Genomic DNA, 27892 nt, shown 5'->3' on the forward strand with positions numbered 1-27892 from the left:
AAGTCAAGTGGGATCATACAGAGAGCAAAGCCCCAATAAGCAAATAAATAATAGAAAACAAGCCCAAAGTCGCTAATAAGCGGTCTTGCCAACCAACACTGCGAACAACAACTTAATTTTCTTGTCACCTGATTAATTCATTTTGAGATTTATTTTGTTTTTGTTTTGTTTTTTTGTACTTGTATTTTTAGGTTATCATGAATGAAATAAAGTTGAAAGAAACAAAAAAAAACATGACACAGAACTGACCAATCAGAGGTGAGAACCTGAGTAAATGCAGTGAAAATGTAACACACAGGTTGAATTTTTAAGGTCTGCACATTTAAAGGCCAAATTAGGTTGAAATGTAAAATAATCTACTAATCGAAAAAATCGAAAAAATAACCAATAGATTAGTCGACATTAAAAAAAATCGTTAGTTGCAGCCCTAGACTTTTTAAGGAGCTATATTTTAAAAATGCAAATCAGACGTGAGTCCATTCTTGAGATTTTTTCAGAGGATCTGACATCTCAACTTTTTCCAAACCCAACCGATAAACATGACTTAGATGAAGGATTTAATTTAAAAAAAAAAAAAAGAAAGCTTTTTAAACAAAAAAGAAAAAAATAGATTTAAAATCATTAAACAAAAAATCCAGGGACTTGAGAGCTCTGAAACCTTTAGTCTATATTTCACTTACTGTAAGATGTAATAACTATCCATTGTTGAGTGCAGGTGCTTAAAAATAGTTGTTCAAAATAATGTCTTGCGTTATCAAATTTAAACACACTTGAGTTAAACCACGTCATTTAGAGGACCCTGTGTATATGGATGGTAGCGATGATGAAGTTATAGATGTAGTCCGTCTCACTCCTTTCCTTTAAAAATGGCTGAAACATGCCCTGTGCCGTCTCTGACCAAAATATTCTGACAGTCCTACGAGAACAAAGTGAGCATCAGTGTGTCTCAGCTGTGAAAATCTATTTGGTTTTCAAGCTCCCAGCCCGCCAGTCGGGGATTTAACACAACGTGGGTAACTCTCACTTTGAAAATGATTAATTTCTCCTCAGCTGAAAAAATTCAGAAAAACATCAATTACACTGGCCTAAGTGGGCGGTCGTCCACTGGCAGCTCATGGTCATTGAAGGGGAGATTAATCAGCCTCATGTTCTGTGTCCGTCCCTCTGCTTCCTGTCTACTTAGCATTGTCCAGCTTACCGTGTATATTTTTTTAATCATGTTTTATTATAAAAGTGACAAAATGCATGATAAGAAAGCCATCCCAGCTTCTGTTTTTTTGTTTTTCAGTACAAACAGAGAATTCTGTACACACTGTTTGCTGATTTTGTCTCATGTTTGTATAAAGACTGTATCAGCTGATCAGTTGTATTGGTGGATACTTGCTCTGCTGTCAAATATCAGCCTATGGCAAATGGTTAGATGTTGTTACAAACCAGCGAAGGTCTTTTCCTTTTGGAGTTAAACATGATTCAGAAAAAGTTTGAATGCCATCATAATGTCTTTTTTAAAAAGATATGAGCATTTAATCTTATATATAATTGTATTTGCACTTCAGATGAGGGTTTTGTTACTCTGTCTATCACTCTCAGGGACTGAATAATTATTTCTGATAGGTTCATGATTTTATAACGGGCTGTTGAGGCTTTAAAGCTGTAGTTATTTTTGTGAAGGAAGGTCAAATTACAGGCTGTTTTATTAGTTTAATAGAGCAAGTGCTCATTGAAATATGGAGTGATAGAGGTTTGAATTACTTTATGAAGGTTCATATTGGGGAATAAATGATTTAAATTGAAATAAAACTATTTCTTTGACAGCTCAAATATATTTAGGAGAGATGTTTTAAGGTATAATTGCATTTTTTTTAAGCAATGTACAACCAGAGTAGTCAATGCAGCATCTACATTGATGGTTTATGTTTAAACATTTCATTTAATCTGCCTGTTTTGGAGTTTTGCAGGTTGTATTCTCAAAGATAGTGCAAACATAAGATGTCTCACTCCTCAGTGTTTTTGCCGCTGGATTCCCCAGTGACTGTGTTTCATGCCTCACTCTTGAAAAAGATTGTAAGGATGCAGATGTCTCACTCCAGAGCAAATCAAATGTTTGCACGCTGCATGTAAAAATGCTAGGGATGGGAATCGAAAACCGGTTCCTGTTGAGAATCAATAAGAAATGTTTCAATCCATCGATAGCGTTAGCCTTTGTGCTAAACGATTCCCTTATCAATTCTTTACATTGTGCCAGGCCTTACGTCGACTAGTCTGCTGCAGCTATCTTAACTTAGCAGTTAGATAACGTTTCCTAAGAAAACTCTGATTCAGGATTTTCAGCTTGAAGTTTTACTGAAGTACTGACTTCATAAAGAAATGTACATTACTCTCTCTCAGGAGATTCATATTCACTACATTCAACATGGTATAAATCACCTTATTTACCAAAATAACAAAATAGCGCAAGCTTGGTGCTAACGTATATGGGAAACTGCATTGATATGCGAGCAGTTAGCATACATCAGTATAACTTCAGCGTCAGAATAGAATTTCAACTTTCATCACAGCAACATATCACATCAACTCTTTGTAAAAAAATACTGAGAATTTCAAATGTCTAAAGCTAACAGGCTCATGGCTGACGGAAAGGTTCCAAACAGCTTAAACCATTGCTTTAACCACTTTGAGACACTAGATGGCCTACTTGAATTATTAATATTTTACAACACAGTACATCAACGGCACATTGTGTGCAATTTCTCCCTGTATAATTATGCTCAGAAATATCCAGACTCAGAGACCAATTACATTTTATTCACTAACTGTATAAACTCAATTACATGTTGTTGACACAGAAAACCCGTAAAGCTACTTTTTGTACCAAGAAAATTCACAACAGGAACTGATAAGGGAATCGATGAGGAATCAGATGGACAAGCAGAATCGAGAAGGGCATCGGTATTGACAAAATCGTATCAATTCCCATCCCTAAAAAATGCTATGATGTCGTCGAAGACTCTGTGATTATTTTGGCCTCTGTTTTTGGACTTTGTCGGCAAATCATTGCTCCTCGATTTGCATACATTCTCAATGTTTCCTTTAGTTTCTTCCAGTTTTCATGGTCTGCTGAATGCTCCAATTAGCACATGCCATGTCTCCTTTTGTCTTTTTTATGAATGAGCCGTCAGTGGTGGTCTAAATAGTTAAAGCATATCGATAAGTAAAGCCTCAGGCCTCAGTGGGACGAACTCCTCTGTCCCATCCTTTGGAGCTACAGATACACACCAATGGCCACTTGCGTAATTGTTAATCATCTTAGCGTGACACTGATGAATTAAGCAACAGCCTGGTCCAAAATGAAGTTCCTGAGCTTCGCTGCAGAGGCTGCAATTATTTTTATCATAGCTCTCTGTTGTTTGATAATTTAGGTGTGTGAGGAGTCCGGGACATAATGCTCTGGTTGTGAGGGGACGGTTTTGCCTGCAGTGCAGGGGGAAGATCCCACGAGTGCGTTGCTATTATTCTGAGCTTTGCCTCTTGAGATGAGTGTTAATTAGTTTTAAGTTAAATTCTCCAAATCCCTACTTTAGACCTCTGTGGCTTATGGCTTAGGAAAAGGAAGAAGCAAAGTGTTAGTTGTGTTCCAACTTCTAAAAGATATTCTGCGAATAAATATGTTGTGTTGTTAAATCCTTTTTTCCAGCCTTGCAGAACGTGTGGAAGTAGTTATTTCTCTAAAACCACAAATTTAAAAGTATGTTTCTTCTTTTTTTTTCTAATTTCCAGGATGTTCCGCTTGCGGGCGTTGTCTGCAGTTTCGTTGGGGCTTGTGCAGCTGTCCAGGCGCTACCACGGCGACGCTGTGCGAGGGACTGGCCGGAGGAGGCTGATGCTCGCTGCTCTTGCTGGAGTCACTGGAGTGTCAGCGAGTGCTGGGCTGCTCTGGAAAAGGTAAGGCTTGTAATTGAGGGCATGTAGAGGTGGGGAAAACATTAAATATACTCAATATATTGCAACTTGTTGCACGTGAGATGTATGAAATGACTGTATCGCGACCATCAAGTACAAATTGTCATGTAAATGTTTTAAGATGTTGGTATGTTAGTCCCTTTGAAGTTCCATTTCCTTCACTTTCTGCTGGTGCTCCTGTCACAGCGAGCAGTACACACCCCCGCCTACCCAGAAAACTCCTGTGCGCGCATTTTTTTGTATCTGGAAAGGAGGGGAAAAAGATGCTTACATATCTTTCAGGTGCAGGTTTCAGGTTTGCAAATGCAAATTTTGAAAATCACACTGAAGGGTCTGCTTGAAACATCATGGTGGTGGTGTTAAAGTTCAGGTCTGAGTCCAATATCACCCCTAGATTTCTAACCTGGTTACTCACATTTAGAGAGAGGGTCTGAAGGTGACTGATAACCCTTTCTCTTTGTTTCGATAGTTTCAGTTTTATCTGAGTTCAGCTGGAGGAAACTGTTCTGCACCCATACACTGATCTGTTCGACGCAGCAACAGAGTGAATCTACAGGCCCATGTTCTGGTGTCATTTTATGCATCAAAAGGTTAAATGTAACATTTTTACAGTGATTTAGAGGAGAGAAACGAAATCAGAATACCAAGGTGCACAATGTGTATTGCAATAAAGCTAAAAAATTTCAAGATAATGGTTTTAGGTCATATTGTGCAACCCTACTTTCATACGGAAGAAAATTAAAGCCTCTGTAAAAAAAAAAAAAGTCCAATTTTTTTTCTTTTTTTTTCTGAGAAAAGAGTCAGATTTTGTAAAAAAATGTTATAAAATATTGTAATAAATAAATAAATATTGTAATAACAAACGGTTGGCCCTAATCCTCTTCACCTTTTGCTCTTCTAATAGAGAAATGGCTTCCTCCAGAACGTCTCAGATGCGTAAAAAGTCACCTCAATCCGTCATTATGTCAGCCTGCTGTACTCCACCTGCATACCATAAAAAGGAAGGTGACACTGTCCATGAATGTCAGAGAAAAAATCCCAAATTATGAGAAAGAAGTCAAAATTCTGACCCAGGGAAGTGTCATATTATACCATCTATGATAACATCGGTGTAATTTTTTGTACAATATAAATTTGTCATTTCGTGATATTATAGTGCAGAGACACTGTGACGTATGAAGCTTCCTGCTGTGTACAAAACAATAATGGCCGAGAGTGAAAGTAGCGCGGCAGCATCAACTTCGTCCTCACATGAGGATTTAGAGCCTAAAAGAGGAGCTACCTCAGTGATGAGGAGGTGGTTTGGCTGAACATAGATCAGACACGCAGAAAAACATGTTAAATGCAAAATGTGCAGAAGAAATATTACCGTGAAGGGTGGAAACACCACAAACATGTTCCTCCACCTAAATCTGAAACACACGGCCGAATACAACCAGGCTATGAAGACACGTGAGGAGAACGTGAAAGTTACGTTACTATTTGTGGAGTTTTTGCCTCTAAGACGGACCTGTGGTCGAGCCGAACGTCCGAACCCTGTATCCTCCTCACCCCTAATTCACACATAAAGCACTGAGCAGCACAGCGCAGGGCAGTGCCCACCACATGTACCTGCAGGAATCCCACCCATGACAACGTACTTTCATGGTAATTAATTAGCATGTTAAGCTCACCTGGCCCTCCTCAAACTTCAGCTCCTTCAGTCCATGCCTTCTCCTTGCTGTTGGTGTCCTTATAGAAAGAATGTGTTGTGTCGTATAGGATTATGAAGTTTTTCACCTGCAACTTTAACTTTTCCTCCTCCAAAACGTCAGATTTCCTCTGGATCTGACCTACTTACTATGTTTACATTTCAAGCTTGTGTAGTCGTAGGAAATAATTGGAAAAGTAGCTTCCATACTGTGTGTGCGATAAAAATTCTGTTATTGAGAAGTAGCAACCACCCTCACATTTTCCCCCATATCGTCATAAATATTGTTATCACAAATTTCCTTAAAATATCCAGATATAATTTTGAGGCTATATCGCCCAACCCTGATTCTTTTTCTCAGAAAAAATAGTAGTAAAAAAAAAAAAATTAATTAATTAATTTAAAAAAAAAAAGGTTTTTTTTTTCTTCCTAGTCCTCTTCCGTTCAGACATCACTTAATTTTTAAAGTATATAATTTGTTTTTCTTACATAAAAAAATATAATAAATTGAGTTAAAATTTCAGAAATAATTTTAGTTTTGCAAAACTTTTTTTGTCTGGGTCTTTATTTTTAAACAAGCATTGAGAAATAAAAAAAAGTCTCTTGAGAATCTGAGTCTTTCTGACATTTTTAGAGCATGCAAAAACCTGATTCTCCAGCGCTACATGCCTGTCAGTGAAGTCACCCTATTTAGTTGCTTACCTGCATATTTCTTGACATCCTAAGCCACCACCCCAAGGGTGTCACAATGTTTTTTTATGGCTATCCATTACTAAGGAGCCGTGTGTTTAGTTAAAGCGAAGGAGTGGAGATGGTGTTGACGTGAGAGCTCTACGGGGACACGGAGGCTGCTGTAGGAGGCGAAATGATGGATGGCGCCTCTGGGCATTGGAGACTGATGGGACGAGACTGTTCCAGGCCCTCACCCTGGGCTTCATTCTCCCAGTGTCTCATTAAACTGAATTATTCAGCCTGTCCCACACAGACTCAGCTATTTATTATTATTATTCCAATTTTCAATTTAGTCAGAAAAATGGTCAAGTGGGAGTTCACCCGAGTAGACCTCTGCACTGCACAGACAAGCAAAACACAGAGCAGCAAATAATCTCCCTCCATTCTTTAACAGCATCACATTAAAGCTGCAGAGCGTGTACCCCTGATTCTTTAGTACCACAGCACAGCGCTAACAGATACTGCAGTATTTAACCCTCCTAATAGATATCTGTGTTTCTGTTTTGTCTTTAAAACCAGAGCCTACGCTGAAGCAGGACCATCCGTGCAGCGCGCCGAGCAACCAGAAGCAGAGGGAACCGACTTTGTGCGGGAAGCAGATTCTGAGACGGAGTCGGAGAAGTCGGTGGAGGCCAGCAGCGGAGATGATGACGCAAAGGACGAAGACGGGGAGGGGAAGAAGAAGAAGCCACGCTCTGGATTTCGTGACCGCAAGGTAATCAATAAACAATAAACAATCAACCGTTCAGTCACTACGGTTTTTAATTCACCTCCGGAATTGTGTTTTGAAAAGGCTTCCCAATCAATGCTCAATATGCAAACGCTGGTACTTTTTGACAGAATATATCACAGAGAGGAAGATCGGGAGTCAGCAGGCATAGCTGCTGTCATAAATTAACCAAAAAGTCCCATCTTGAAGACTTTAGTGCCGTTAATTAGGCAGCAGATGACCAAAACAAGGCAGGGAGAGGAAAAACAATGGCAGACAGACACAGTTTGAAGCTTTGCATGGCGCCTTTAGAAGATCAGTGATAAGGATGGAGGGAAGCTTTGAACAACAGATGCAATCTTTCCGACTTATGGGTGTTGATGTAAAAATTGGGCAATCAGTCTTTCCTCAGCAGCAGCCAAAGTCGGCTGAAAGCGTATAGATGTTGGGGCAGCAAACGGTGAATCATAGCACGGCAGGATTCATTGGTGTGCTGGTAAAAATAGGCTGTTTGTGCCAACCCACTCATGCTGTCAAAGAAAAGTTTGGGTTTGGGCGAGTGTTGTTGTCTGAAGTTCACTCTGAGTGTGTGTGTGTGCAGGTGTTTGCGTAGGTTCACATTTGAAATGGACGAATATGTGTGGAAATTATTAGGGATGCACGGATATGAAAATTATGGCTGATACCAATACTTACCGATATCAATATCAAAATATTGCTTTAAAAAAAACAAAAACAATCTGAGATGATGTGTTGCGGTAGTTCAGTGAGAAAGAGCAGCGCAATCATGAGAAATGATGATCATGGAGAGGATCAAAGGATGGAGCGCACAAGATGAATGGGATCAAAAAAAAGTATCTATTGTCTGTTTTTTTGGATCAAAAACAGGGAGAGAGACATGCAAAAGAAGAGGGTGCACTCTTCTTAGGTAGTTTTGGTGTTTATGTAGTAGAGGTCAACGGATATGGGTTTTTTGGGGGCCGATGCCGATGCTTTCCAAATTTGGGCAGCCGATGCCGATATGCATAGCCGATTTTTCCAATTTGATATTCAGGCCGATTGTTAAATAAATATATATTTATCACATTTTTGTGAAACGCAGCAATTTCTGAGCAACTAAAAGAAATCTATTACAACAAGTCGTGTCCAGTCCTCTGAACATTTATTCAGCTTTCAAAACAATGAAATATTTTGTCTAAGTAAACACACAATGTAACAAGCAGTAGTAAACATTCACACTCTTCTTAAAATGTCAAAAAAGAAATTTAAACTTATTAATATAATTTGAACAAAAGTATGTAATGTATCCAAGTGGTTCCACAAGTTTGAGGTGCTCATCTTTTTTGTGCCTGATCAAAAATTGCATCATTTTATACAACGGATCAAAAATCGGCTTTTTAAAAGAAAATACGGCCGATGGCCGATAGAGACAAATGTCCAAATATCGGCCCGATATATCGGCCAGTCTACCACTATTATGTAGTCAGAGAAAACAAGATTGTTTGTTTGTGAAAGATCGTTCAAGATGCTCTAAAAATGCCGGCAGCTAATGAGTAAATATCGTCCGATACCGATATTGATACCGTAGTATTGTGCTGCCCTAGTAGAAATTGAGACAGAACCTGGTTAAATTTGGGACGTGGTCGATAGATTTTCGATAGAGTTTATTCGTTCATGTATTGACAGACATATGATCAGCCAATCAGGAAGAGGAGATGCAAGTATAATCATATCGCGCTCGCAGAGTGATTTATCAAACCTGAAACTGTTTGCAGTTGCTGTTTCTGTGTCTGCATTTAGCATGTTTGAAAGGCAGGTGCAAACTGGCACAGTGTCAAACTCAAATGGCTGCGGTCATTGTGGTGTGGAGGTGCAGTGAAAACAAGGAAGGGAGAGAATCTTTGTGTGCTTATCAACAAATTTGGACTGTCAGAAATAGAAATAGTAAAAATATCGTCTTTCTAACAAGGCCATTTCTGCGCTTTGATTTTTTTAACCTGAGCTTTATGTTTTTACCGGCTGCACTGGTCTCCACACATGAGTAATGAATGCTGGAGATAAACCTTCCTCTTAATCCACTGGCGGATCGGTATTGGCTCCTGAAATGACTATTTTTGGAGAATTGGATACTTAAGAGTAACGTAGCAATTAAGCTAGACAAAATAGTTATTTGATTTATATCATGATAAAGAATGATATCGACTTATGTGAAAAAATATCCTGATATAATTTTTTTCTCATATCGTCGGGCCCGACTTTAAATCTTTACATTTTCCAAAGGAGGTGGCACTCTCTGAATTGAATCCTCTCAAATGTAAAATTGTTCAGTAGGATGGATTTTCCTTCATCGTGTGTTTAAAATTCACAGCTTTCACTTCTTTCCCTTTAAACAGATTTACCACTCTTGCTTCAGATGTTGCACAACAACTTCTGAAAATTTCAGAGAAACAAAAGAACAAATAACTTGTGTGACTTGAATTTCATCCCCTCCGGTTGTGTATGTGCATTTTCCTGTTAGTAGAAAGGAAGAGAATAAATGGATGAAAGCTTTAAAGAACGGGCTTGACTCCCCATCAGCCTGTGATGCTGAGATCAGTAGCCTGTAAATCTGAGGAGATAAAAGCCAGAGAGGGATGACAGCGAGTGCCAAGCTCTCTGTCACTCAGGCCCTGGGACATTTCCACACGACTGTCCCATAACCTCTCATCCGGACACTGATGGTTGCCTCTTCTGGGGCGGGATGCTTCTGGTGATTTCCCCCAGGACCAATAATGTGTGTTAAAGAGGGGGAACCAACACAGAGGCACGTATTCAGCCTAGTGTGTCTGTATCTCACTTTTTCTGCCATCAAACTGGAGTGGATAACAGGTGCAAAAAGTTGAAGCTGTGAAACAGAGTTTTCTCCGTCCACAGGGAGTTTGTGCCGTGTACACAATCATTCAGCGTCACATAAAATAACTGCCTGTGTGAAATAAGGCTCCCAAACAGACCGGCTCTGTCAGTCTCTGTTTGAACATTTCAGCTAAAAAGCAGATGGTAGTGTCAGGGAAACATTGACGTGGCGACTGTGTGTAACAGAGCTGAGTAAATGAGAGTTTTTACATTTTCTAAAACGATTGGACATTGGTGTGGCAGTGGTGACACGCTGTGAGCCGTATGTCTGTTTGTCACAGCTCTGTGCTGCTTTGATACCTCTGCAGTCTCTTGTCAGTCAGTCTGCTCCTGTTTATTATTTCCTGTTTTCTTGTACGGTGGTTATGTCACTGTCATTTTGTGTGGGAGCATCAGGACTTCATAAAAAAAGATGACTGCAATCATCCGTCTTTTGGAGTTGAAGTTGTTCCTGCCCAACTGCAGATACAGGCTGCCAGCCTGCAGGACAAAGACAAGCTTTTTCATTTCTGAAGAGGAGCTTTTTAAATGACCCTCTGTGCGCTTGTCTGGTATTTCTCATTGTTCATCAGAATTTAATTTATTTAAAATGTCCTTTGTATTGCATCTGTTGTTGTGTGGTGGATGCATTTTTGCGTCTGACTAAACCAATTTCTGAAGGTTTAATAAAAGCAACTTCAGACCTTGAACTTTAAATTAATTTAAGTTTGCAGGGGATCCCAAACTCTACCATGCCAAGGCCCCCAAACAGCAGTCGCTTCTAACCAACAGACTTCAGAGTACGTAAAGAAATGTCAACTTTAGGAATGTATTTACAACTTTTACTCACTTTTTAACAATCATCACATTCTTTTTTGAGAATAGGAAACAAAAGCTGGACTCACACAAGAAGGTTGTTGCAAAACGGAAAGGGCATTTCAGGGCTCTGTCAGCCGAGGTGGGGTCCTCCTTTCTTACATGTTACCAGTGGTTAGACGGGGAGAGCCTCAGAGGTTGGTTTAGTTTTTTAGATAGCTTTATGATAGATGCAAACTGCCAGGTTGGCACAAATCATGACAACATCATGCTGAAGTTGCAGCTGTTACACAAGGTGTGCTTAGGTACATTCAGAAACATGTGAACCTAGGGATGCAGGATATTATCAGTGCATCATCAGTATTGGCTGATATTGGCTTAAAAATAAAATATCAGATATCGACTAACACTCCAAATTCCACCGATATAAGAAACCAATAGAAAATGGGCTGAAGCTGCAGATATTTTTTGTACTTTTTGTTTGCACGGTTCAGATTGAGCAGCTCCATATTTGGCTCCTGTTTTAAGTTAAACTTAAGCAGAAGTCTGAAAAAGCCGCGTTTCCACCAAGCAGTCCGGTTTGGTTCAGTACGGTTTGGCACGGTTTGGTACAGTTAAGCCTGATCCTGTTTGCATTCTAACAGCAAACTGTGCCCTCTTGCTGCTGGCGGCGTGTGAGCTGGATGCTGAAAGCTGCATCTGTTAAATAATAGCACGACACCAAAGTAGCGCGACACAGTTTACCCCGCTAATAAATCCAACAAAGAAGAAAAACGCGACACAGTAAACAAAGAGCAACGATGGAAGACATGCAGCATTTCATCCTCTCTGTGATTGGCATGTAGCTCTTTGACACAAAGAACAATCAAGCTTTGTTTCAGAGAAGTCTCTGTGCCGCCAGGAGAAATACAGCCGCTGTTACACAGGAAGTGATGATTCTTTTGACCAATCAATCAGCGGTCTGCAGTGTTGTAGTGTCACCGAAATCAGATCGGTTCAGTGTGGCACCCATATGAAACGGTCCCAAAATGTGGGACAGCTCATCTTGGTTACTTGGGGATCTGTCCCAGATTGAGTCAGTGGAAACGAAATTTAAGGTACATGTATCGGACTCATTAAAGCACATTTACCATTTACCAAAGTAAACTATATAACCAATTTGGCTTTAATTGCTGTACAGTTGCACTTCTCACATGTTCCCTGTGAACAGAGGCTGTGTTTACTGACTGTCTACAATGAAATTGGCCAAAATTTCCCTGGTTGTGGGTAATGTTATGATTTTCTCAGGAAGAACATCATCCAGCTTTCGAGTAGGATTTACCTTTTTGATTTTTTTTTGTTTAAAAGCAATAGTCAAAAATAGACAGTTTCAAGTATATATTTTTCCTATTTTGCACAAGAAATGAATTTTACATAACGACTAAGATAAGAGTATGCACCATAATGCAATACACTACTTCCCATTCAGAAGACATTTGATGATCTCTGCAATGATGTGCACAGAAAAAATATCGATATTGGCGAAATGAGTTTTCAAATATCAGCATATCGTGCATCCCTGCAATTCTGTCTGAAGTACCGGGTACCGATTCACGTAACATCAAAAGGTACCATGTTTAGGTACCTAAATGCATTATTGTGACTGTGAGGGAGTGGAAGAGTTGGAGATTTTCCATGCTGAACACAGCATTGCAAGGTTACATATTGAAAAATAAATATGTTAAATTGAAAAATGTATATTTCATTATTACACAAATTTATATTTTTCACTGCATAAACACAAAAAAGTACCCAAAATTAGTACCAATTGCCAGGTACCGGGCATCGATACCATAACAAATGTGAAAGGTACCCATCCCTATTCAGGACAAATGGTTATTTAAAAAAAAAACTATATATGAAGATACATTTTGATAAATAAATAACCAGATTCTATTTTTTTCTTCCCTTCAATTGTCTGAGCCCCCCCCCCTGTGCTCCCTGTCGGCACCCCAGGGGGCCACGGTCCCCACTTTGAAAACCACGGAGCTAGAACATCAACACAGAAAGTGACAAATGGATTCAGGCTGAGGCCCAGAGTAGATCTGCGCTGTAGGATACAGCGTACCATCTGTAAAGGGTCCGTGCTCAATCCACTGTGATCCAAACAACTTCATTATTCCCTCCGGAGATAATTGGTTTGGAACAGCTTGTACATAAAAGACATAATTAACACAGTGATGAACATCCACCAATCCATTTTCTTCCTCTATCACAAGTCAGGCCACAGTCCCAGCATGCAAAGCGAGTCAGCACAGATCATTTTTAGCTCCATGGTCTACCCCAGTGTCCTCCCAGTGGGATGCACTGGTTTCAAAAGCCCAAACCATCTTAACTGCTTTCTTTGGATGCAAAAGGATGAAACTCATTTCAGCCATTTGTGTCTTTAATTTCATTATTTTAGTCTCCAGCCAGAGCTCATGACCTGATGAGGTAAAGATTGGAAAGTTAATTTCTCTGAGTCTTTGATTTGGTTGACGTCCTGTAAAAACTTCTGTCCTCTGTTGTTGCGTCCCGTCTGCTTTGCAGGTGATGGAGTATGAAAACAGGATCAGAGCCTACTCAACCCCAGACAAGATTTTCCGCTACTTTGCCACGCTGAAGGTCATCGGTGAGCATGGAGACACTGAAGTTTACATGACGCCCCAGGACTTCATACGCTCCATCACACCCAACGAGAAGCAGCCTGAGAGTGAGTTTCCTGTCCACATTTCCTGTGTGCCCTCTGTCAAATTATGGAAATATGCAGCAGGCATGCTTAGCAGGGGTTGTTGACTTTAACTAAAGGACATTTTTAACATATTTGTTATTCTTTCACATAACAACAAGACATTTTTGCTTATAAAGGTACAGTGGGGCAAGGAGGATTGAATGCGTCAACTTTTTTCTCATCTCATTTATTTCCAAAGCTGCAATTCAAACAAAATTTCTACCAGACATTGGTATTAACTCAAATAATCCTCACATGAAAAGAAATCTCAATGTTCAGGTCCATAAATGAGGATTATGGGGAGTTAAGTACGATAACACAGGAAAAAAGTATTGAACACGCTAACTGAGACTCATCTAATACTTAGTGGAGAAGCCTTTGTTTGCAGTGACAGCTTCCAGAAGCTTCTTGTATGTTTGAACTAATGGCCCACACTGCTCAGGTGTGATTTTGGCCCATTCCTCTGCACAGATTGTCTTTAAATCTGGAATATTCTTTGGTGCCCTCTGGTGAACCCTTTTCTTTAGCTCTTTCCACAAATGTTCAGTTGGATTGAAGTCAGGTGATTGACTAGGCCATTCTAACAGATTAATTTCTTTTTTTGAAACCATTTGAGAGTCAACTTTGCTGTGTGCTTTGGATGGTTGTCCTGCTGGAAGGTCCAGCCACGTCTCATCTTCATCATCCTGGTGGATGGCAGCAGATTCAGATCAAGAATTTCCCCATACATGGCTCCATTCATTGCTCCGTCAGTTATATGAAGTTTGCCAACACCATGAGATGAGAAACAACCCCATGCCATGATGCTTCCACCTCCAAACTTCACTGTTGGTGTAGTGTTTTTTGGCTGATGTGCAGAGCCATTTCTCCTCCAAACATGGTCTGTAGTATGACAGCCCAAAAGTTCAGTTTTGGTCTCATCTGACCAGACAACATTCTCCCAGTATTCTACAGGCTTGTCAAGATGCTGTTTAGCAAACTTTGAACCAGCTTCAACATGCCTTTTCTTGAGTAATGGAGTCTTGCGGGCTGAGTGTCCATAGAGGCCATGGCGGTGGAGTGCATTGCCTATTGTTTTCTCTGTAACAATTATACCTGCTGCCTTCAAGTCTTCCTGGAGCACTTTCTCGTCCTTGGCTGGTTGAGTCCTCTTCTGACTATCTTTCTGACTCCCTGGTCAGAAATCTTCAAGGAGCTCCTGTGCGTGGCCTGTTGATGGTAAGGTGGTGCTTCTTCCACTTGTGAATAATGGCCCCAACGGTGCTGACTGGAATATTCAGGTGCTTTGATATAAGTCTGTAACCAGTTCCATTCTGATGCTGAGCAACAATCAGGTTGTGAATGTCTTCAGAGAGCTCTTTGCCTTTACCCATCATGAGGTGTGTGCTATTTAACTGCTTGGTGAAAAAAACGACCTTTTTTATAGGACCATCAATTTGCTCTCGCCCAGCTGATGTTGGTTTGCACTAATTGGAAGTTCAAGTAATAATTACTGACAGATTTCAGGTGGTATGGTGCATTTCCTTGCCAAAGTATACAGCCTTTCCATGGTGTGGTCAATACTTTTTTCCTGTGTTATCCACATAATCCTCATTTATGGACCTGAACTTTGTGATTTCTTTTCATGTGTGGATTATTTGAGTTAATACCAATGTCTGACAGAAATTTCGTTTGAATTGCAGCTTTGGAAATAAATGTAATGAGAAAAAAGTTGACGCGTTCAATCCTTATTTTCCCCATTGTACTTGTAGTACATCCAACATTTATCCCAGCTTCTCCTAGAAAAAGGTCAACATGGAGGAATAGTAAAAGTTAATAAATGTGAAAAAACTAGCTAACACATAAATCCATTAAAGTATATCCAAAGACAAATTGTAAAAGCTAACCAGGGGAAACAAACAATCACAATAAAAGTTTATGACGGCTAATTTAAAACTTTGGTCTGATAGTTCCATCTGTCGCTTTGGTTTAGGTTTTTATCTTGTGATTCACAGTTTTTATCATTTGATACACAGTGAATTAAAAGGAGCATCTGTAATCATTTATTTGCTTCCATAACAAACACACACTTCAACGAATGACTCATCTTCACCACAGTGGATTATGGTGCTCACAGGAAATGCTCTGCTTCAGAAAAACACTCCAGATATCCAAAGAGGAAACCGGAATCAACAAAACATGAGAGTTCTTCACAGGGCCTCTTAAGATTCAATCATACGCCCGTTTCTCACCGTCACACGCTCATTTTTTATAACAGGAAAACCCAGAGTGACTCTTTAAGTGTTTCAGTTTTATCCCAACCTACCTCACCGCAGGAAGACAATAAAAACAACTGAATCCTGCAGATATTTACTTCTTCCTGATATAATCTTTAATGTTTCATGGGACTCTGCCGCCCTCAGCACATGCATGCAGGTGCTCTGCTTTCATCACTTCTAAGGGTGAGATGTTCTCAGTTGATTGGATCATATCATTTCTCTGAAACATTACCCAGCACAGCCAGCCACAGGGACACTGGGCAGCCCAGATCGTATGACAGTTCACGATTTAATGATCTCTCTGTCCGTGTTTACAAGTCTGAAGGGAGGCTAGGAGGAGGGGGGACAAAGTGGCGGAGCTGTCCCATCACGCTGAGTCGAGGCAATCACAGCACAGCAGTTGGTGCATCAATTAACAGGTTCAAACCAGAGCAGATCTCAGGCGTCACACATGCAGCCACTGCGAGATATTTGATCCTCAGCCATGGGAGGCTTTGGGAAGCAGCGGGCTTAACTTGGCATGAGCGTGTCTCAGCACCACTCCTGTCTCTTTGTCATTAACCTTCTATTGGACATTAAAATTCAGCTATATTTGTGTGAAACCTGGTTTAATGGGAGTATTTCCTCTCTCTTCACCGTCAGTGGATGAATCCTCGCTGTGTGAGGACCATTACGTTCAGCCTATAGATCCACAGTGAAGACGGGGACCATGCAGTTAGAGCTTAATCAGGACTTATCTGGTCTTGTCACGTCCTTGCTGCATTTTTCGCTCACCTCAGCATTTCCACCTGTTAACCCCACTCAAGACTCGGTCTAGGTTGGCCCCTATTTGCCCTCCAGTCTTAAACCTCTCATACTCACTCTATGACGCCCCAGTTCTTACCTTTCTTATCAGAACAGACTGGAATTAGAGAAATGAAGAGCTGAGGTTCGTTGAGTGAGGAGTGGTCGGTAAAGCAGATTTAGTATTTTTATAAAATGTGTCCATCACGCTCTTTTAGAAGAATCAACCCAGGAGAGATTAGTTGGCAGTCACTTGGAGGTCGATTTAAAGATGCTGTGAGGAGGATCTGTTTTAATGGGACTGCAGCGCCACCTTCTGGCCTGGAGTCCTAAACACACTGTCACAAAAAGACAGGACTTTTGACCAGGCGTGTGTTTGTTCAATCAACTTTTTACCAATTACATGGGATAAGGTATTTATCAGTACAATTATTTCAAACATGACAACAAGCAAACTTTGTAAGTTTGTACCGTAGTTAAGTAGCCATCCACATGTAGCGTTACTGACAGTCCGGTGCTCTGAGACATGTCCGTTAGTGTAACATTAGTGAATCCTGGTTTTGTCCTGCCAGTCATCTACCAATCAGAGCTAACGTAGCCTCACTCTTCATTTTATTGATAGACTCTCAAGTTTGAACAGATCACTGCAGAATAACTGCTGACTGTGGGTTGGAGTCAACATTAGCACAAACAATTAGCCCTTTTAGCCTTTAGCTCGTGCTCATTCTCCTGTTTATCTTTCTTCTGCTTTTCTGTCCTTTTTCTGTCTGACAGTTAGGCTCCAGTGTTCACCGTCACTACAATATTAATCACAGGAATCGAGATCCGTGCAAGAGAATGTGAGGCTTTTATGCTTTTTAACTCCCCGGGCTCCGTTGGTGTCCATTACCGAACTGCAGGGGGCGGTGAATCACAAACGTACGTGTACCAGAGTACTAAAAGAGCGTCAAAGAAGTTTGTCTTTGTTTTCTACACATTTAAATATCTCTCCCAGAAATTTTTCCAGGTTCTTTTATCTGATTTCTCTTCTCTGCCGAGAGTGGTCGCAATTTCACACCATGAACTATTTACCACTCGGTTATCTCGGTGATCTTTGTGTGAAGTCTTAAGCCGCGTTTCCATCAAGCAGTCCGGTTCGGTTCGTCTCAGCACAGCCCGCATTTTGGGGCGTTTCCACTGACTTATCCCAGGACAGATCCCCATATAACTGAGATGAGCCATCCCTTTCTTATGGGTGCCAGACTGAACTGATCTGATCTCAGAAGGTGGAGCTACATTACTGCAGAATGTTGATTGGTCGGTAGAATCAACCACTTCTCCTGGAGGCACACAGCCTTCTCTGAAACAAAGCTTGATTGTTCTTTGTATCAAAGAGCTACATGCCAATCACAGAGAGGACGAAATGCTGCATGACTTCATCGTTACTCTTTGTTTACTGTGTCGCGTTTTTCTTCTTTGTTGGATTTATTAGCGGGGTAAACTGTGTCGCGCTGCAACGGCGTTACGCTATTATTTAACAGCTGCAGCTTTCGGCATCCAGCTTAAACGCCGTCTAGCACAAAGGGGTACGGTTGGCTGTGAAGACGCAAACAAGACCAAGCTTAACTGTGCCAACCCTTTCCAAACTGTACTGATCTGAACCAGACTGCTTGGTGGAAACGGGGCTATACAGATGCCTGTATTTCTGCACTTCCACTACTAGGAAATCCTATTCTTCCGCCATCTTGTCAGCTCATCTCTGTCGGGCAGATCAGAAATGTTCATGTGTGCACGGTGTGGAAATTTTCCGCGTGACAAGGACTGCGCGAGGGGGCGTAGGTGTGAAAATGACGTAATTCATCCGCACAAAGCTACACAGAGACTGTGGATGCATAAAGCATAAATCAGCCTTCAGACGTGCCATCAATCAGTCCAGTCCTCCTCAACCCAATCGGAAAGCCATGAAGCAGCATTCCGAAATGATCTGTAACCTGTAATATTTGCGCTGATAATCTCATTTTAAAGTGTGGATTACAATCAGGCAAATATCTATAAGGGAGACTTTTTAAGAAACTCCTCACAGACCCTTTAAAATCCCAAAGATGAGAGTCTCCTCTTTAAACAGTTTACAAAGACTTATGATCTAATTTCATAACAATACGCAAGTTTCCAAAACACCAAAAAAGGTCTTTAAAAAGAGTTCATTCTCTGTCTTTTGCTGTTAGTCTCAAGTAACTGCAGTGTTTTCCACTTAGTTTCTTAAACCAAATCTTCCTGCTCTTCATAACCTCCTCAGAAAGCATCAAAAACTCTGACATAACATCACACTGAACGCTCCATTTAATAGAATCAAACTGTTTCCTCACATCGTTGAGGAAATAATCTCCATGACAAGGTTTATTTCTTCTGAATCACATTATCCTGGTGGTTGGATTGTTTCTTATGGAAAAATTCATAAGTCAAATCTGAAGTACATTTGATTACGATTAGAGAAAAAGACGAGAGGATCAGATTTCATATCATCCTCCACAGCGGGGTGCAGAATTACATTCAGCTGCCGAGTGAATTGATGTGTTTGCAGACGGAGACATGATGCTGAAACAAACCTGCAGCGAAGATGAGTCATTTTTAGATGATTCATATTTGTGTTTTATTGGAGACATTAATCTTTAAAGAAAACATGACACAGTGACATTCATTTCAAGCTCTTCTGGATTCATAAATTTGGATGATTTTCATACAGGAGTGCTATCAGTACTCACTGTGTTAACCTCTGGATCTCCTATAAAACACCTGGAGTTGAGATGAACATATGAACAGATTATCAGTAGAGCTGGAGCTGAATGCTAATGATTATTTATCTGAAAGTGTTAAAAAAATGACAGCAGGTTGTTAATGACTGTTATTAATCTTCAGCTCACGTCAGTGATCAACAGACATTCAACAGAGACATCAAACAAACACATTTTCTCTCCTTCTTGCTAAACATAAATCCTGATTCCCTGCTGCTTAACTCATCGCCCTCATGTTTTATTTACCAAACCATTATTTACAAAGTCTGTTAATTTTCTCTTTTGTCTCTTTTTGCAGATCTTGGCCTTGATCAGTTCATTGTGAAGCGATATGATGGGAAGGTAAGAAAGGGGGGTCTTTGTGGTAGAAATAAGAGGAGTGGAGTTAGCAGTCATGGAGGTTAGCTTTATCAGTAAACTATGTTAGAATACTCCAGAAATTTCTTTTCTTATCACATAAAACTGTTTTTTTTTATACCCAACAAGTCATCATCAATTAGCTGTTTGTTGTATAATGGTTTGTCAACCAATGTTGGGGAGTTAACCACAGAAAAACGTAATTTTTAACTTAATATCATCACTTTGACGGATGGTAAATGGCTCCCAGGTTTGTGAAACAGCAGTGAACAGACAGAAGAGATCAGCAAGTGGACAGATGTTAGGTAAAGACGTGTTTAGAGGAGAAATCCAGCGTTACACTTTGCTCATGACTGCATTATCCGTGGACACTCACGAGACTGTGACAGACCAGGATGTAAATCAGAAACCAGAAAGATTAAAAAACTACGTCTACTCTGTAATGAGTCCATGTTTGGTCAGAACCTCGGCTCCAAACCAACTTTTTCAGTAAATAAGCAAAGTCAAACCTGTGTTTTGAATATCAGCAGTTAATATTGCTTGTTGTGGTCAAACAAGGTTGGATAAAGACGACACATGTAACAACACACCTGCAGATGTTGCTAGTGTTTCAGTGTAAAGTGTGACCCTGTTAACTGGTGACTCTTGATACCTTCAGCTGTGAGTCACCAGTTAGCATGGTCGCTATTAACTCCAAAACACTGGTTGCTCTGTAACCGTAAAAAAGTGATAGCATCCTTCCTGACAATTAACCACAGAACAACTGTACATTTTGATGCTGATAACAGGTTGAATTTAGTGTTTAAAAAACGCTGACTCTTCTGAATGAATGGAGCTAAACGTTGCTTCTGTGGTCAAAATGCGTGTGCATCTATGATGATGTAGACTGATAATCCCTCTATACAATGGTACAAAAAATATAATACAATACAAAACAGTACAGTAGTTAAGAAAAGGAAAAGAAAACTTGTATGCTGTAAAATCCTGGAATTGGTAGTTTAGGAACATTGACTTTTAGTCTGAAACAATATCCCTGTCACTCTGCAGTCCACTGAATCAGCTCAGCTGTTGGATCAAGGTTTTTCGTGATAATAATATATAATAATAATAATAATAATAATAATAATAATAATAATAATAATAATAATCATAATAGAAAAAAACAACAACGATAACAATGACAATAAGAATAATTTATTCATTTTCTGAACTGCTTATCCTGTTCAGGGTTGCAGGTGGCTGGAGCCAATCCCAGCTATCATTGGGTGAAAGGCGGGGTACACCCTGGACTGGTCGCCAGCCAATCACAGGGCTATAATGATAATAATAATATTAATAATAATATTAATAATAATATTAATAATAATTAAATACTTTATTTATACAGCACATTTCAATAGAAGTAACAAAGTGCTTCACAACAAACAGTAAAAACAGATAAAAACAGAGAAGCAGCCAAGCAATAAAATAAATCAATAGACACAAAACCAATAAAATTAAGATAACAATCAAGGTAAAATCACAAAATAAAAGCATTTTTATAAAAATAAGTCTTCAGTAGTAAAATAAAACAAGGGACTGATTGTGTCTTAGTCTTGAATCTGGATCAGCCAGTAGAGCACTGCCACACTGCAAAAAACTGAAATCTTATCAAGTGTTTTTGTTTTGTTTTGAGTAGAAAATGTCTTTCTAGACTTAATCTGAGCCACATTCTCCTGACCAGTCCAGAAAATGTCTTATTTCAAGTAGGGATGGGTATCTTTCACATCTGAAACGATACGGTACCGATGCCCGGTACCGATGCCAGGTACCTGGCAGTCGGTACCGGTACTCAGCGGTACCAATTTTCGGTACTTTTTTGTGTTTCTGTGGTAAAAAATACCAATTTGTTTAGTAATAAAATACTTTTTTTTTGACTACACATATTTGTTCTTCATTAAATCACCTTGCAATGCTGTGTTCATGTCCAGCATGGAAAATTGGCTACCCCTCCACTCCCTCACAGTCACAAGTATGCATTTAGGTACCTGAACATGGTACCTTTTGATTTTACGTGAACCGGTACACGGTACTTTTGATAGAATTCGGTCGGTACCTATATAAGTACCTAATTCGGTACCCATCCCTAATTTCAAGTTATCAAAGACAAAAATGAGGTCTGAATTGCCGTTACAAGTTAAAAAAAAAATTCCAATGGAACAAGAGAAGAGTGAGTTGTATTAAATCAGTATTCTAGTTTCAAGCAAATTTTCGAGCAAAATTTTCTTATCCTAATGGTAGATTTTTTTTAACTTTTAACGGCAATTCAGACCTCATTTTTGCCTTTAAAAAAACGTGAAACAAGACATTTTCCAGGAGTGGACAGGTGAATTTGTATAATGAATTTGTATAATATGACAATTTTTACTTAAAACTTTATAAGATATCATTTTTTTGCAGTGCAGAGGATCTCAGATTGCGTGGGGTTACAAATTTTGGGTTAAAAGCTCAGAAATATAGTGAGTTTCAAGTCCGTGTTGGGCCTTAAATTTCATTAAAATAATCTTAAAGCCAAGAAGAAAGTAGTTAAGAGAAGAACATATCTATTTTTTTGTCAAGTTCTTTTAAAAGAGTCTGTTACACCTTAATTCAATAAGTAAATAACCTCTGCACTGTATGAGGAGGCAGCAGGACCCTTTAACACAGAGAGGTTTTTATCTAATACAGCTTTAGATTTTAAATATGCAAATTAATTAATACTTTGGTTCTTGAGAGTTGAAGTATGCCCTTAATTCAGAGCGGAAGTGTATGAAGTGTTTAATGAAATTAAATGAAAATAAGAGTCTGAGATACAGTCTAAAAGACATGAGCATTAATGAAACATTACTCAGCTTTACATTGTGTACTTCTTTAATGCTTGGCAGTAGCTTTTATGTTTGTTTTGTTGAACCCCATTCCTTTGAATTTGATTATATATTCGTAATGATAAAATGAAATTCTCCTGTGAAATGACACGTAAAGGGGAAAATAAAGAGAAGCACTGCAACAATCATTTTATCTCCCTCGCTGAAATGACACTGAAGAATTGGACGAATAGAGCTGAGAGATGTATAAATCAAGGTGATGACTCAATGTCATCAGGATTTACACTCACAGGGACATCGGGGTCACAGCTTCTTGAAAGATGATGCAGAAATGACGAGAGGGAGACAGTTGAGGAGATAAGGAAACAGCTACAGAAAGTATTCACTCTGCTTCACATCTGGGTTTGAATTATTGATGTTTTCATGTTATTTCTGTTACTGTTCACACACTGCTGTCACACTGAGATAACTCCATTACAGGTGCAGGTTTTATAACAGAAATGACTCACTGGGATTCACTGTGATTGTTGTGAAAATGTCGTCTCTCATGTGTTAAATGCAAATGAAATCATGATGTGTTCACTGACCATATCCTGTAAACGATGCTTTCCTTTGCTCTCACTCTGCTTTGCTTTCTGCTACCAAACTTTTTAACTCTTACTAACTTCCAATCAGAGTTAACAAAGCCTCAAACAAATATTTCAAAGGGTTAAGAAATTGTTTTCAACCTATGAAGGAAACTCAAACTACCTGCCATCTGTCTTAAATTACTCAGTTAGGTAAATCAGCTTAATCTGTGTCACAAAGCAGCTCCGCGCTTAATCATTGACTCGAATGTGAACAGAACAGACCTGCCACTGAGTAATGACCTGTTTCAAGACAATAGCAGCAGGTGATCTTTGTACAGGCGAGCCCCACGTTGGCACCGAGCCGCTCTCTGGGCGAAACATTTCCCTTTTCCCAGTCAGGAAAATAGAAACCATCAATACAAATCACCAACATCATTATTCTCATTACTGCTTTCCATGATATCGATTTGTGACCATTACTGCCCTCACGCTGATCCCAGGGAACATCCCTCACACCCAGTGGCCAACCAGCCTCATTCATTTATTCATTTAGTATAAGCTAATCATCAGTTAGGCGGTGATTGTAGTTTCTAACCTCATTACAGAAACCATCAGCCCCCCGGCTCTGTACCCGTCTCCACGCTGTAGCCAGATGAAACACATCGAGCAGGGGTCTGCAACCTGCGGCTCTTTGACTCCTTTGCAGTGGCTCCTTGTAGCTTTAAAAAATCATTAAAATAAAGAATTGTTATTTTTCTTACAGAGGGTATTGATGATTACTGACACTTAATAAAATCCTGTGTTAACATTTAGTTGAACTAAACCTTCATCCCATCTGTCAATAAAGCCTGCCACCGCTCTACTTCACCTCCTACAACATCAACAGCCCACCAACTTTCCATGCACCTGTGGCTAACCTCAAGTTTTACAGCCCTGGGAAGATAACTACATCTACAAAAAGACTAATCTGGAAGAAAATACAGATTTTATTTCTGTGTGGATGGATTCATTTAACTGACAAATGCTGGCTTTATATACATGTTTGATATTTGGCTAGACATAAGCAAAGAGCAAAAATGATGAGTTGAGCGATATTATCAATATATATTATCAGATTGAATATTCTTTAAAAAATAAGAAATTTTTGCAAATTTATTAAATTCTAATTCTTTTGAATTTTTGCAAAAAAACTGAATTTCTGTAAAAAAAAACAACAACAACTAAATTTCTATTTTTAATTAATGTGTATTTATTAACTCCCTTCAAAATTTCCCAAATTTTTCCTTTTTTTTTTTCATTTTAACTTCATTCAGATTCAAGTATTCTTTCAAAAATTAGAAACTTAAGCAAATTTATTAAATTACAATCATTTTAATTTTTTGCTTATTTCTGTAAAATATTTAAAGTTCTATTTTTTTAAATTAATGTGTATTTATTAACTCCCTAAATTAAAATTTCCCAAATATTCCAAATTTTTAACATTGTTTTCAATTAAAAAAAATAAAATAAAAAAAGTTTAAAAAAAGAAAAAATTGCAAAAAAATATTTATTCTTCTTTTAAAAAAAATAAATCAATTAAAATGCACATTTTTTGCAATTTCTCTTTTTTAAAAAAAAATGTTTTTGCAAATATATTAACAAATTAAAAACCCAGATATCACATGTACAATTTCATTATTTCAAAAACCTTTCTTGTTAAGATAATTATTTACTAGATTTTAACTATGTATAGATCTGTTTCCTTTTTATTGTAGATTTTTTTGGCTCCAGAAAAACAATAATTGAGTGTAGAAAAAATTGCTCCTATGAAAGTAAAGGTTGCAGACCCTTGACACAAAGGCTGTCGGGCTGAATTCATGGTTAGAACTTCCTGTTTTTAATTCCTTCTGCAACTCAGGAGGGGTGAAAGTCTCATTTGCACCAAAACTACCTTTTGTTGAATTAACTAAATACATTCTCCTGGTTATACATTGATGCAACAAAAAGCCTATAAAAACTTTCAGAGAATCACGAGTATTTGAACACACAAATAAATTATTCACAAAACAGCAGTTTGTACGTCCTCAATCTGGGGAACATGCAGCGACTGGGTTTTCAGCCAGTGTTTGGTTCCCTGATTGACAAACAGTCCATGTACCTGGAGCGTGATCTCTATTTATAGATTCTACATCGAAATGTTGAACATGTACGCTGGGGTCTGGATTTTCAGAGTCAGACGTGTTCTGGTTTTCGTTTAATTGGTAGTATCAACTAATCACATATCAGCAGGTTTCTGTGTAAGACATAAGCAGGGAGGATGCACAGCCCTAGTTTCTATTAATCTGAGAATGATTAACTATCTCTACAGGTGAAATCTACCCAACGCTTTGTTAAAAAGCCAATCAAGTTGATTTGATCTAATCTAGTTTAAATCTGCAGATTAACTGAATAGATTAGAAATGATCGATCAGACTTCTGCTCAACAAACGATCGTTTTACAAGCTTTATTTTGCTCCAGTGATAGACCTGACTGAGTTTGTACTTTTACTTTTTATAAACCTGTATGACGATGTGTTGCTCTGGCAAACCTAAGAGCAGAAGAAGTGTAAGTAAATCTTACAAAATAGGTTCAGCAAAGCCTCTGTGGAAGGGAAATGCTCAAAATAGATGATTGGCTGCTTGTCTATGAGATGTAAAAAAGCGAAAAATAACAACCGTCATGTTGCAGACATACACACTGAGTGGAAAAAGAAGTCATGGCTGAAAGTTGTTCGATGTTAATTCCTGTTTCCTCCAGAAACACATGAAGCTAACTTCAGAAAATCACATAGCAAATAAGAAGTGTTCAGCTCTGCAAGATCCACCTCTTAAGCCCTTTGACAATGGGAGAGCTGCACCCTCAGAGCTCTGTCCTTTTGGGGTTAAATCACACCCAGGGATTTTGTTGAGGTCCTGGTCCCTGGGGTGGAAACGCAGTGAGTATCTCCAGAGTGAAAAAGCAGCTTAAAGCTTTTGTCGTCTGACAGGATGAACACAAGTGTGGTTCATTTCTACTTCAGAGGCATCTCAACTCAAAGAGCTTGGTATTAATCACATCTGAAACTTTGCTCACACATAATTTCCCTCATGCTATATTTAGCTTTATTTATCTCCTGAGAGTTTCATGCTACAGCCCGAGCAACCTCCCCTCGCTCTGTGGCTCTGCCCAACCTTTTTATTTCTTCTTTATTTGTACCAGGAAACACATGCCCTCTCCTCTTCTCATCGGGCTAATGCCCCCAGCTAGAGGAATAAACCGTTATTGCTTCCTCCTCCTTTCCAAGAAGCCATGAAACGTAGTTCACATGAAACTTAAAACTTCATGGCATAGATGTCGACTTTGATGAAATGGACACGGCGAGCGTAGTGGCGCAGCATGTGCAGAGTGTAAATCTTGAAGCTGATGGAGGGTGTGGTGGAGCACAAAGGGACTGCTTCAGCTGGGGGTTGGGCAGTAAAATACCATGAAGGTCAGCAGCAGAGGGGTGAGCAGTATTGTGTGAGAATGACATGAGTGTTCTTTAAAGCGCTCTGTGTCACACCTCACGTGGTTTTATTTAGAAATAGCAAACCCTGCTGAGAGATTTGTTACATACAGATATTTTGGCTGCCACGAAGAGTCTAAAATGGGTTTGTGTTGTACACCTCTCACCATTTCCTCCCCCCTGCTGCTACGACTAACGTGTTCCAGGCTCAGTGTGTATGCAAACAAAACATGCCATATATATCTGTAATATAACAAATTATATATTCACCGTGTTTGTTTATTTATGAGACATTTCCTCAACATCATGTAGAAATGACAAAAATATGCACAAACAAAATCATTCAGAAAATAACGTGAAGTAGGTTGAGGTCATATAGTTTACCAGCTTTCACAGAGTACAGCTACAAAGTGCAGGAAAAAAAAATATGAATACCAAAACAAGAACAAAATCATCACTAAAAAGAACATGGTTAATAAAATAAGGTGATAATAATGATAATGATAGTAATAATAATGATAATAATAATAATAATAATTATTATTATTATAAAATGAATGATTAAATAAATAATAATAATAATAATAATAATAATAATAATAATAATAATAATAATAATAAACTAATTAAAATATTAATATTAAATATTAAAATAATAATAACTATAATAATAAATAAACAAATAAACCATTGCATGTGCATCCTCAACTGCAAATATTTTCACCTACTGCCGCAATGTCTCATGATACAAAGGCTCAACACCCTGATACAGAATTTAAAGACAATTAGCGTAAACTGCTGTTTAAAGAAATATTATTATGAAATTCTTCCCTCACTGACTTGAATTGATCTTTAAACGTCTCACAAGGAATCATGAAAAGTCTCACACATCAGTGCAGTCTGCATGAAGGGTGGGATTCATCAAAAAGAATCAATAAGAAATGCTTCAATCCATCAATACCATTAGCCTTTGTGCTTAACAATTCGATTCAATTCTTTACTTTATGCCAGACCTGCCAGACCTTACATCAATTAATCAGCTGCAGCTATCTTAGCTTAGCAGTTAGATAACATTTCCCAAGAAAACTGTGATTCAGGATTTTCAGCTTGAAGTTTTACTGACGGACTGAACTCACAAAGAAATGTTCATTACTCACTCACCTCAGATTTATGGTATAAATCTCCTTATTAACCAAAAAAATATTAACAAAACAGTGCTAGCTTAATGCTAAAGTATATGGGAATTTGGATTAATATGCTTGCGGTTAGCATACATTGGTA

At 38.8% G+C, this 27892-nt stretch overlaps 1 protein-coding gene across 2 annotated transcripts in view; it reads left to right on the forward strand.

The window, feature by feature from the left end:
- The window catches only part of micu1 (mitochondrial calcium uptake 1), a 74995-nt gene that overhangs the window by 3470 nt on the left and 43633 nt on the right, over positions 1–27892 (forward strand). For both annotated transcript variants that reach the window (XM_074675735.1, XM_074675736.1), the window contains exons 2-5: positions 3778–3942; positions 6902–7097; positions 13347–13509; positions 19638–19681. In XM_074675735.1, coding sequence (XP_074531836.1) covers positions 3778–3942; positions 6902–7097; positions 13347–13509; positions 19638–19681 — 568 coding nt within the window. The remainder of the gene's footprint in view (positions 1–3777; positions 3943–6901; positions 7098–13346; positions 13510–19637; positions 19682–27892) is intronic.

Source organism: Halichoeres trimaculatus, unplaced genomic scaffold (genome assembly GCF_033239565.1).
Source record: "Halichoeres trimaculatus isolate MK-OKI-2021-1 unplaced genomic scaffold, fHalTri1.1 fHalTri1_scaffold_8, whole genome shotgun sequence".
In the NCBI taxonomy this organism is placed as follows: domain Eukaryota; kingdom Metazoa; phylum Chordata; class Actinopteri; order Labriformes; family Labridae; genus Halichoeres; species Halichoeres trimaculatus.